Source organism: Neopelma chrysocephalum, unplaced genomic scaffold (assembly GCF_003984885.1).
Source record: "Neopelma chrysocephalum unplaced genomic scaffold, ASM398488v2 Primary Assembly neopelma1_80b, whole genome shotgun sequence".
NCBI classification, from domain to species: domain Eukaryota; kingdom Metazoa; phylum Chordata; class Aves; order Passeriformes; family Pipridae; genus Neopelma; species Neopelma chrysocephalum.
Genome location: NW_020897742.1, coordinates 781158 through 793260, shown reverse-complemented (window position 1 = coordinate 793260; position 12103 = coordinate 781158). Strand labels below are relative to the sequence as shown.

At 43.0% G+C, this 12103-nt stretch overlaps 1 protein-coding gene across 1 annotated transcript; it reads left to right on the top strand.

The window, feature by feature from the left end:
- Positions 1-1219: 1219 nt before the first annotated feature.
- On the top strand, positions 1220-11824 carry LOC113970923 (b(0,+)-type amino acid transporter 1-like). The gene is made up of 6 exons (XM_027690358.1): positions 1220-1998; positions 3624-3757; positions 7063-7192; positions 9401-9525; positions 9959-10046; positions 11259-11824. The coding sequence occupies exons 1-6, from the start codon at positions 1255-1257 to the stop codon at positions 11490-11492; spliced, it is 1455 nt and encodes a 484-aa protein (XP_027546159.1). The 5' UTR covers positions 1220-1254; the 3' UTR covers positions 11493-11824.
- The last annotated feature ends 279 nt before the right edge of the window (positions 11825-12103 follow it).

Genomic DNA, 12103 nt, shown 5'->3' with positions numbered 1-12103 from the left:
ATATTGAACTCTTCTTACAGAGAACTGCAAAGCCAGTGAGATGATTTTTTTTCAAAAAAGGCAAGGAAAGAGAAGTCTAAATGATTTAGAAGGAATTTTTAGACAAACAGTAAAAATACTGCTCTGTTTATAGTCACGCTTTTTTTAGCTCAAATGTTTGAGGAGGACAGATAGTTTTAAAGATTCAAGGTCTGTTGTTGCCATGAAGGGCAGAGGAAGGTCTCACTCCTGTTTTCTGGTACTTATCACAACAGAAGTTTGCAAGAGACCACCAAGGACAGTAACTCTCCAGTAAAGTTTAGTTCTAAGGAATCCGTGTGGAAATTCCCTTCCGCTCAATACTTCATACATATCACAGATCACAAACCGCACCCTCATGCACTGTAACAATAGTCAGATTTACAGCAGAACCTGCCTCAAAGTCTGGAATTTTACGTGTTAGATATCTATGTAGGTGTCAGAGGCATCTCCAAAAGCTGGTGCTGTGTTTCTCTCAGGTGTGCATTGAAATGTGTATTTGATGAGCCGTGACAAAGTGTTCTGAAGATCGAGGTCTGGTAAGAGTGTGCACACCGCATGTATGATGGCAAAAAGGCCCTGGAAAAATGTAATTACAGTCTTTTCACTTTCTCCTCATGTGCTTTCTAAAATTGGGAAAGCCCAATTTGCCCCCTAGTACTGTGCAGAAAAACAGTCTGTGGACTGTTTTCGCAAAACATTTCTATGTCTTTGATTGAGACACTGGAAATGTTCCTGGTTGAGCAAAGCCATAATATGTCAGCTGGCAGACTTGTTTGTTTGATCACATTATAGTGCAGAATGAAAGTATGATTGAGTGCTGAAGCAGGTGCTTGAACATTGACTTTTAAACAGATTTGCACGGGGACTTTGCTTACCTGATCCTTATTTCAGATGCCATTTGAAGTGTAATTTGAAGGAGAGATAACCAGGGACACAGTCCAGTAAGGTGCTGACTGATTCTGAGGTGGTGCTGGATGCTATCCATTACCATTTCTTGCAGTGAGATTCAGAGATAATCAAACTTGGCAGGATCTGAACCATAATAAATTACCAAGATAAGATGGGTAGTGAAAGAATGTGAAACGGAGAAGATAAGTTTATATGTCTTGACAGCGTTCAGGGTGACTTTTGTAATTATTAACTAAACCTTAAAGCCTGAAATAGTCCTTATGCAAATGCCTTAGTCTTTTTTCGTATTCTCTTCTAACAACAACATCTTCTCACATTTCCACAATGAGGGAAAGGAAGACAACAGATCCACCTCATTCATCCACAAATCTGAGTGAAGGGAAGGAGAAGTTAAGACTGAAGCAAGAGGTCGGCCTGATTAGCGGAGTGTCATTAATTGCAGGCACAATGATAGGCTCGGGGATATTTATGTCCCCTGAGTGGGTACTACATCATATGGGGAACCCTGCCAGCAGCCTGCTTATCTGGGCAGCATGTGGTCTCCTGGCCGTGTTTGGAGCCTTGTCGTATGCTGAGCTTGGAACCATAATTAAAGAGTCTGGAGGAGAATATATTTACATTTTGAGGATTTTTGGTTCTTTTCCTGCTTTCCTTTTCGCCTACACTTCCGTCATCCTGGTGAGACCAGCTGGTTTGGCAGCTGTCTGTCTGAGCTTTGCTGAATACGCTGTTGCGCCGTTCTACCCAGGATGTTCCTCTCCACAGGTTGTCATCAAATGCACAGCTGCTGCCTGCATCCTGCTTTTAACTATCATCAACTGTCTCAATGTGAGGCTGGCGACATCTGTTATGAACATTTTTACAGCTGCCAAACTCTTGGCTTTGTTGGTGATCGTGGTGGGTGGACTGGTGCTCCTTGCCAAGGGACAAACTCAGAGTTTTCAGAATGGTTTTCAAGGCACGAATGTGCGTATTGGGGCAGTTGGAGTCGCATTTTACCAGGGACTCTGGTCCTATGATGGGTGGAACAACCTGAACTATGTAACTGAAGAACTGAAGAAGCCTGAGGTGAGTGAGTGAGATGGGCTTTACTTACTCAATGCTGCTGTTAATATGTTTGATTCTATCTATGAATCTTTTAAGAGGGGTAATCAAGGGATTTACAGTGAGGATGGTGAGGCACTGGCACCAGTTGCCCAGAGAAGTTGTGGATGCCCCATTCCTGGAAGTGCTCAAGGCCAGGTTGGATGGAGCTCTGAGCAACCTGGTGTAGTGGAAGGTGCCCCTGCTCATGGCATGGGAGTTGGAGCTAGATAATTTTTAAGGTCCCTTTCAATCCAGACCATCCTGTGATTCCATGAAAGCCCTAAAATACCCCATTGACTGCAAAAAAACTATTAGGCAGCACTTGGATGTTTTGGAGATGAAGTTTTGTGTTAGTGTTTAGAGGATCTCACTGTAGACATATAAATTTATTCAGAAAAGTACTCACTACTATAATCCATAAAGGATCCATAACACCACATAAAAGACTTGATCCATAATGTATGCATCAGAAAACCACTTTATCTCTACATTGCATGGAGGGGCAGCTTTGAACAAGCCAAGCCTTACTGGAGAGAGAATCTAACTCTTTGAATGATCCTTGTCTTTAAACATCTACTTTTTTGGCATGTGTTCAGTCCATGCTATAGGCACTGAAGTAGTTTGACTTACATCTCACATCAGCCTTTTCTGTACCATATTACCTATTTTCACAGATCAGACAGTACAGCAGTGAACAAATCTTATTTTGGAAAGAGCTGTGTTAGTGCAGAGTGTAGAGAATGTGCTTTCTACCAGTGCAGCACACAAGATCCTACAGATTAAATGAAAATACACAGTTAAATATTAACCTAAATGGCAGCAAAGATCCCAGGGTCATGTTGCACTGTCTCCCACAGGATCGTGAGCACTGATACTCTGGCCCTTGCAGAGTGGAGGCAACAACATTAGGAATTGCTCTATCTTGTCCTATGGTGGGGTTGGGGAATGCAAAAATTGATAATTCAGGTTCTTAGATGTATAGTTGCCTTTTCCCAGTATTTTCAATTGCATAAGACAGTGTTAGTTGATTTTATTGAGTCTTAAAATGATTCTGTGGTGTTCTAAGATAGCATCCTGTTAATAAGAAAAATAAAATATTTCCCTCCTAGAGCAAATCGCTTTTGAGATTTTGAGATCAAAACCCGGCTTTGATTTAAACTGCAGAGGAGTTAAATGTGATGCAACACACTCTGGAACTTTGTTCACAGCAGTGCGATGTTCATGGGAAGATGCAGCACAGCAGGACACATAACACACTAATCAATATTAAAGTAATCAAAAAGTATGCAACAGACATTTTGGGTAGCTACGAGCCAAAATCTTTTTAATAAGATTTGGTGGGTTCTTTTTGTTTTGTTTTGTTTGGTTGGTTGTGGGCTTTTTTAGATTAACTTTGGAAATGTACAGCCTTACAGCCTGACATCTTTGGGAGGCTGGTGTAAAAACTGCCATGTGAATCTGGATCTAAGTCTTGTTCTGTGGAAAAGCTTAGGGAGTGAAGGAATTTGAATGAGAGACGTGGGTGGTGGCAAAAACAAAACAAGCAAAAAAAGCCCAGTGCAGGCATAAATGTGCTGCACCTAACACTGCTGTCATCCCTTTTCCAGGTGACCCTTCCCAGAGCTGTGATGATTGCCATTCCTTTGGTTACGTGCCTGTATTTGTTGGTGAACGTGAGCTACTTAGCAGCCATGACTCCCTCTGAACTGCTGTCTTCAGGAGCTGTGGCCGTCACTTGGGGGTGAGCTCTGCATGTGGCAACACAACCAATGCAGCCCAGTGAAATATTGATTCTCTCCTGAGTTTCAGGAGATTTAGGTCTATTCCCCAAAGAAATGGTAGCACTTCAATGGTCAGGCCAGAAACATCAGTCAGGCCAGGTTTATAGGGAAGACAATGAAGAGGAAAGATGATGAGAGGGGTGGAGCACCTCTCCTTTGAAGACAGACTGAGAGCTGGGGTTGTTCAGCCTGGAGAAGACAAGACACTGGTGAGACTTTATAGCACCTTCCAGTACCTCCAGGGGCTACAAGAGAGCTGGAGAGTGACTTTTCACAAAGGCCTGTAGTCATAGGATAAGAGAAATGGCTTTAAGCTGACAGAGGGTAGATTTGGAGTAGTTATAAGGAAGAAATTCTTTACTGTGAGGGTGGTGAGGCACTCGAACAGGTTGCCCAAAGACGATGCGGATGCTCAATCCCTGTAAGTGTTCAAGGCCAGTTTGGATGGGGCTTTGTGCAACCTGGTCTAGTAGGAAGTGGCCCTGCCCATGGCAGGGGGGCTGGAACTGGATGATCTGTTAGGTCCTTTCCAACCCAAACCATTCTAGGAGTCTATGATTCTATGGTTCTATGAAGCAGGCTGCCCATCCCAGTTCTGTCACCTACAGAGCAGTGTATGGCCTTCCCCCACTGAAGGCCAAAGCTGACCAGCCCCATCTGGCCATGGTCTTCAAGGTACATCAAGGCTGCCAAGATGGCACACCCCTTACTCCTCATTCTCATTTATTCACACTGGAAACCTGTGGCTCCCATCCAGCTTATGTTTCATCCTGTGGAAAATGTCCATAAAGAAGAGCTGAAGGGCATATCAGGAGCATCTCCCCACAGGCACTGGGAATGCAGTGATGGCACATATCCAGACCTGGGGACTGGTAGATGCTCCACGTTTTAGGTATCTCCACAGAAATGGAGAGGGAAATGATCTGCCCTGCTAATGCAGAGGCAGTGGGTTGGGAGTGAGATAAGAGCCAACTGGGTGAATCCTGTCCACTTGGCACCTGGAAATTAAAGCAGAGCAGAGTCTTTTGGTTCAGTTTCTCCATATGTGGGGAAGTAGAAAATGACACAGATCTCTACACCACCTTTGGGAAGTGTTATACACTGGTTGGGTAATCTTTGGTAACTGTAACTTTAATGGGCTTGTGCTTTGCCAGAGCTGCACAGAAACTGTATCTTCCATCAACCTCAAGTGTTTGGTGATATCAAACAATCTGCATGCAAGACAAGGAATTTAGGAAGAGAAGGAAGGGACCATCATGAGAGATGTAGGCATCACCAATGATCTTTCACCAGAACATCCAGCCTTAGTCTAAATATTTCCAAAGACACAGAATTTCTGATAGGCCTAAATGAGTTGTCTGGCAGAAGTGATGACATGGTATATCCACAGATTATGTTGCTGCTCATTCTCTTTCTAAAAAGTCAGCAGCAGCTTTGCTTCTGTGTGTGTTTCACAAGATTTCCAGCCTGAAGATCTGACTGGGCTCTTGCTGGATGTATTCTCTAATAGCCTTTCATGTCATTATAAATAGGAGCTTTTAAAGATCTAGTGCTTTGTTTGAGCATGTTACAAAGCCTCACTAAGCTGCAGTGTAATGAACTTTCGCTGCACTTCCTTTCCCATCATTCCTGATTAACAAGTTATTTGTGAGCTTCCTCCTTTTTAACACATCTCCTTTTCCTGCCTGATTAACCTTTTCACCCAAGAGCACAGTTCAGGAAGAAATTGAAGTAGCAACCAGAAAGGGGGGAACTCAAAAGCCTGGAGGACAGGTAGGTAGGCAGATGCTGAGGAGGGGCTAATGGCCGTGGCTCAAGCAAGAGATGCAGCTATTCAGGCCACTAACAAAGCATGGGAGGAGTATAAAGAAGCCAGACTTGTCACATTTAAATGCATTTATTCCCCATATAAGAAGAAAACTGCCAGAGAGAAACATTGTTCTGTAGTGAGAGGTGCAGCCACAGGAGGAGCTCAGGAAAGTCTCCGCAGCATTTCTTTGATGACAGTGATTTAACAGCAACTGCAGGTCTCAGTTTGCTTGTAAGAAGCTGCTTGCAGTAGCCCTTGTACTTCATTTCCAGGGTCAAAACAGTAAAGAACCAATCTCATAAATGCAAAGTACACAATTGCTAAAGATTTCATTATTAATTTTGTGATGTATGTTGTTTTCCCTTGATATCTTGTGGTTATGGAATTGCATGATTATAGGAGATGGCCAGATTCCATCATTTAAAAAGGGAAACATTTTAGTTCTGTTTGTTGCAAGTATTAAGTATTCAAGCTTAATAACTTGAAGCCCGAAGGAGCATAGTCCAGATATTAAGTTTCTAAGCTACATTTTTAAAATTATTGTGGTAGATAAGCTCCTGCTATGATTTTGGAACGCCGAGATCTTGATTTTTTTCAACATCTGGGAAAGTTGATACTAAAAAAGAGTACCGATGGCTCAAAGACGTACAGTTCAATGCAAATATAAAGTGCTCTAAAAAACTTTGGAGTTTTGGATTTTTGCCAGTTAGATGAACAGTGAGTTTGTTTGTGTATGTGTATATACATGTATGTGATAATTACCCCAAACACCAGCATTTATTACTCAATTAATACTCTTCATGCTGCTTCATTCCAGATGACAATCTTCACTTTCAGGTGAGAAGATTATCATATCTTCCATATGTTTACCTTGAACTCTTTAACCCTGCTACTTCTTCTGTTATGGAGAAAGCAAACCACAAATGTCTGAACATGTTGTAGAAACAAACTTCTGGAATTCAAACCATTGCTTTTTAAGTCTGATTCACAGAGTAGCAGAAATAGGTACATATAGGATTAAAGGATTAAATTCTTATGCATATTGGGGAAGAGGTTATAATGCAGAATATTTCTTCTGGTGTGATGGGAACAGTTTTCCTGTGATTTCCAAGCTAATATTGTTGGCTGTGATAGCAGTATCTCCAGGCCTTTTGCCACAGCACCAGTACATAAAAATGGGGGGTTTCCTCTTACGACAGCTTTGTACACCATTGCACTGTGGACAGAGGTAGATATATACACACCAGACACGAAGAAAAGCTGTCTTTCCTGGACAAGACAAACTTATTAGTCACTAAATACTATGGGAGCTGGAAGAAGATTTTAAATCATTTAAAAAGACTTCAAAAAAAATTCAGTAAGTGTAATTGAGGGAAGAAAACTGTCTGGTTCTACAGTGAATATTTGATACATCTACAAAGTGTATCTTATGCTGTGAACTCTTTCCCACCTCAGAGACAAAGTCCTGGGCAGCTGGGCATGGCTCATCTCCCTGTCGGTGGCACTGTCCACGTTTGGTTCGTCGAACGGCACGTTCTTCAGCGGAGGCCGCGTGTGCTACATCGCTGCAAGGGAAGGCCACATGGTAAGCACAAAATAAAGGGGTCTGCCTTGCTTTGAGCAGCTTTACCTTCTTGTGACACTAAAGCAGAGAGGAAAAAACTGTGTATGTTCAGCTGTCAGAGTAATAGCTCTTCAGGGGTTCCTTGCTCAAAGACTTTAACCCCCATCTTTTTCAAATGTAATGTATATGTTGTCTCTGGACTTTCTCCTCCAGTCAAGTGCTTTCAAAAAGACACATATTCACATCTAGCCTGAATTTTAAGAACAGCTTTGAAATGAAACACTGAAATACTGCTGCACTGGAGGACGGGTCACAGGCTGGAGGTGACTTAGCCAATGTACTTGTGAGGAGAGGGAACCTGGCCATGCTTGTGTGTTGCAAGGCACCCTTGCTTGCACTGGGAAGGAAGCCCAGCTGCCTTTGCATGCTATACTGACTACATAGGCTGGTCTCAGGGATGTTTCAGCCTTCTTGTGGGTAGTCCAGCTCCGATGCAACACAGGATATCTGCTCTTCAAGCTTCATAGCAAATACGAGGTGACACCAAGCCTTACCTCTCACCTATCTGGGGTTTATCATTGGTTTTGTTAGGTGGGGCCAAATCTGGTAGCCCAGCAGAGATGAGGCTGCTGTGGCTCCCTCCTCCCTGGTCCAGCCAGTAATTTCAGCATGTATTCCCAGTAGGCACACACACACAAACACAGGTATAAAACCTATATATGTACACACATACACACATGTTTAGCTGTATATACACACACCCAGACAGCAGGGTACACGTACAGACACACAGCACTCACACAAACACTAACAGCACCGAGAGCCCCATCTTGTTCCCCTCTCTGGCTGTTTAGGGGTCTGTTAGGGGGAAATATATATAGAAATATATGTACAATATGGTCCCTCCAGCAGTTGGGCTACGACATTCAATCTACCCAGTAGCTGCCCTTGCATCCCAGTCTCTCAGCTGCTGGTACCTGGGCATACAAGCCCCTGAGGCTGCTGCCCCATTCCAGCTGCTGATATGGACACCCTCACTCACAGGTACACCACCTACAACTACCCACACACTTCTCCAAAAAGAGGGGAAAAAAGGCTGAGTTGCATTTGTCCTCCTCTGTTTTGAGCAGGCATATTGTGTTCCTCCTGGACCTCTCTGCTTTTTTGGTCCTTCCTACCCACATCATCTGGCATTTCTGCTCTCAGGTGCAAAGGCACTGGCACAGGTTGCCCAGAGAAGCTGTGGTTGCCCCATCCCTTGAAGTGCTCAAGGCCAGGTTGGATGGGGCTCTGGGCTGCCTGGTCAAGTGGAAAGTGTCTCTGCCCATGGCAGGGGGCTTGGAATTAGATGGCCTTTAAGGTCTCTTCCAACCCAAACCATTCCATAGGTCTGTGATTCCACACCAGCTCCACTCCTGGTTCATAGCAGGGAATCTTTTATGTATATGAATGACCAGGTTGGTGGAGATGACTGGACTGGTGGTTACTGGTTTCAGTGGTTACTGGTTTCGGTGGTTGCTGGTTCTACAGCTTCTCTCACTGAGGACAGTGCCTGCTGTATCATGGCAAGCTCTGTGCTAAGCAGTTCGCATTTGAACATACCAGGCTAAGAGCTAAATGCTTATGCTGTTTCTCAGACACTCAGCTCTAGCAGAAGTTGTTGCATGATATTTTAGTTGGGAATTAAAAATTAAATATAAAAAAGAAAAGAAAACAGCCTTTCTCATTAAACTTTCCAATGAAACAAACAATAAAGAGGCTACTAGTCCTCTCAGTGTTCTGAAACAAAACCTGATCTAATTTGTAGTTAGTTACATAAATGTTTCAGGAGTAGTCCTTGTCTTGTTTTCCAGTCATCCCAAGAGAAGTCAAGTCCCAGAGAGACATGGCAGGGGGCAGAAGAGTGGGACCATGCACAAGGTTCTGATGAGGGCCAGGAAAGCTCTAATTTGACTCAGCCTTAGTCTGTCATGTCAGTGGTTTGAAAACCTTGTTTTGCCTGCCCAAACTGAGCATATTTCATATGAAATCAGTGAGACACCATAAAAATACCCTCGAGGGAGATTTCTGTGTTTACACTCCTTGGAGCTGAATTGCTTTTATATGATGCTTATTTGCTGGTTACAAGTGGCTCTGGCTGTGGGCAGAGCTCCCACCAGTGGCTGAGGGGATGAGTAAGGACCTCTGAATACGTGATATGATGATACACAGTTTTGCTTTGTCTTTCAGCCAGACATTCTGTCTATGGCACATGTGCGACGCCTCACACCCTCCCCTGCACTTATGTATACATCTGCGATGTCTTTGATAATGATAATATCAGGAAACTTCACCAGTATCGTGAACTTTTTCAGGTATGTGTGTGCAACGTTTCTGTTTGCATACCCTGTGCTCCTGGGTTTTATATTGTTTTATAAATATTTTCTTTCAATATTTTTTTAAGCCTGGGCTGTTACTTTCTAACCAATATTGGGGAGAGGAAGAGGAAAGAAAGAAAAGAAAGAGCTTGGGAACCAACATTTTTGTAATGCATGAATGCTTCTGTCACTATAGACCTAACTGGATGTGATTCATCCTCATATTGAAATGAACCTGTAATATTCAGATAATTCCAAAGTTCTCATTGTTTATGTTGCAAAGGAAATGAGTGCAAGAACTACTAAATTTGTATCAATATTCTCCTTTTTAACTGGAGGTATGAACAACTGGGATTTGCAAGGCAGGCCTGACATTCCTGGATGATCTCACCCCAAATGTAACCCTGTCTATTTTTTCTTTTTATTCCAGTTTTATAGCATGGCTTTTCTATGGCATGACTATTTCTGGGCTCCTGTATTTAAAAATCAAGAAACCAGAACTGCCAAGATCTTACAAGGTGAAGTAATAACATAAACCCCTCAACCCCTTTTCCTATATTGCCCAAATAACTAAGAAAACATTATGAGAAAAGAGTGAGCACTGGTTGCTTACAGATTTAATGTGGTTGTACTTTTTTTTTTTTATTTTCAAGTTCTGCCTCAACAAAGTCACCAAGAGGGGTGAGGTGGTGTGGATATACAGGCATAAGTCAAGGCTGAATTCTCAGTTTTGATAAGTTAATAATGCACTGCCACCTCACTATGGAAAATATGTCTACCATATCCTCTTTTTTCTAAAAGATTTAAGAGATTTGACAACAATGCAATCACCTGCTTATGCTTTCAGACTCTGGTCACACTCCTCAGAGGGTAGCCCAGGTGTGAGAGTCTTGCGGAGAAAAAATAACTCAGCTAGAATGCCTCAAGTCCTTTGAGATGGCCAGGGGGCCAGTTTGTTCCCCACAAAACAGAGGAAGGAGATCAGGAGTTACATGTTCTGCCCTCTGATGCCATGAGCAGGCTGAGCTGCAGTGCTTCCTCAGTGACTGAGGGAAGTATCTTTACAGAAAAGATCCCAGGAACATAGGATCCATGAGACCATGAGTGAAAGAGAGTGACTTTTCCCTGAGTTGAACAAACATCCTGGTTACTATGGGGTTCCTCCAGGAACTAGAGGACAGGCTGTGCAAAGCAATATTGAGTGTCCTTTGGGGTTTAGCACAAAGAGAGCAGCAGCGCTCCATTAAGCCTTCCAGTCACTGGCTTCTGCTGCTCTATCCTGAAATTAGGATGCTGGATAAGGATATTCACCCAACTTGTTGTCTGAATGGTCTTTAAGAAGTTCTGTTTCTGCAGTAGTGTTTCATACACTGTATAGAACTCCCACAGTTCTCCCGGCCAATCCATCAAGGATGTCAGCCTGCTCAGCCTTTGGCTTGATGACCTGACTCTTTTCTTAACTAGAAGCAGCTGATGTCTGAAGGTTTCAGGTCAACTAACAATGTATGGCTGATGTCAACTGACAGTGTATGGGTGATGTCCTGCAGAATCTGTGCACCTGTTGCCGGTTTATATTTAGAGGAAAGATTTCCTTGGTTTGAAAACAGTAATTTTTATTAGACTTTGAGGGGGAGTGGCTTCAAATTCAAGTTTTAATGCTTTCTGAGTAGGCTTACAGAGATTACTTCTGAATTACATGAGTCTTTACACTGATTGTTTTGTTTTCACAGGTACCAATTATCATTCCCATAATTGTGCTGATGGCAGCTGTGTACCTGGTGTTAGCTCCCATCATTGATCAACCCCAAATTGAGATCCTCTACATCATCGCCTTCATTTTCAGTGGCATCATTCTTTATTTCCCACTGGTTCACTTCAAGTGCCACCCTCGCTTTTTACAGACCATCACCTTACACCTCCAGTTGTTCCTGGAAGTTGCCCCGACCACTAAGGATACAAACTGAGATAACATCCTCCAGTTGCATGGAGGATGTTGCCTGCACCTCATGTTTTATCCCGGCACCTTGGTTTTCAAGGCTCAGAAAATATTCTTCTGAAAAGAGGAATGAGTAGAATGAATGAGACACTAAATTGTCCAGGCGAGATGGACTAGAGCAGACTCCTCAGGTTTCCTCAAAATTCCGGGGACGTGTTTTTCTCCTTTTCCTATATTTTCCATCCCAAGAGGGCCTGTTCATCAAAATCTCAGATCTTATATTTCAAGCTAAAAGGCAACAAAAGGCAGACAATGAAATATTATTCCTATAGCAGGCTGGGACCCTAAGCCATTCCTGGCAATGCCTTTAATTATTTCCACCTAGTTCTGCCCACTGTGACCACATAGTTTCTCAGATCAATAATGCATGGGCTCACCGTGGTCACAACAAAAAAAACCCCTTTTTCACTCAGGTATTTGCTCTGGGAAGACCTTGCTTCTTCCAGTCCTAGGTGCACAGTCACAACAGTCCTTTCTCTGTCCCAAATCATCCTACATCTCCGGTAGAAAAACCTCTAATGTGAGACAAAAAGTACTTTAAAGTTCTGTCAGTTTACTTGGTTGAGAATGCACTTGTCA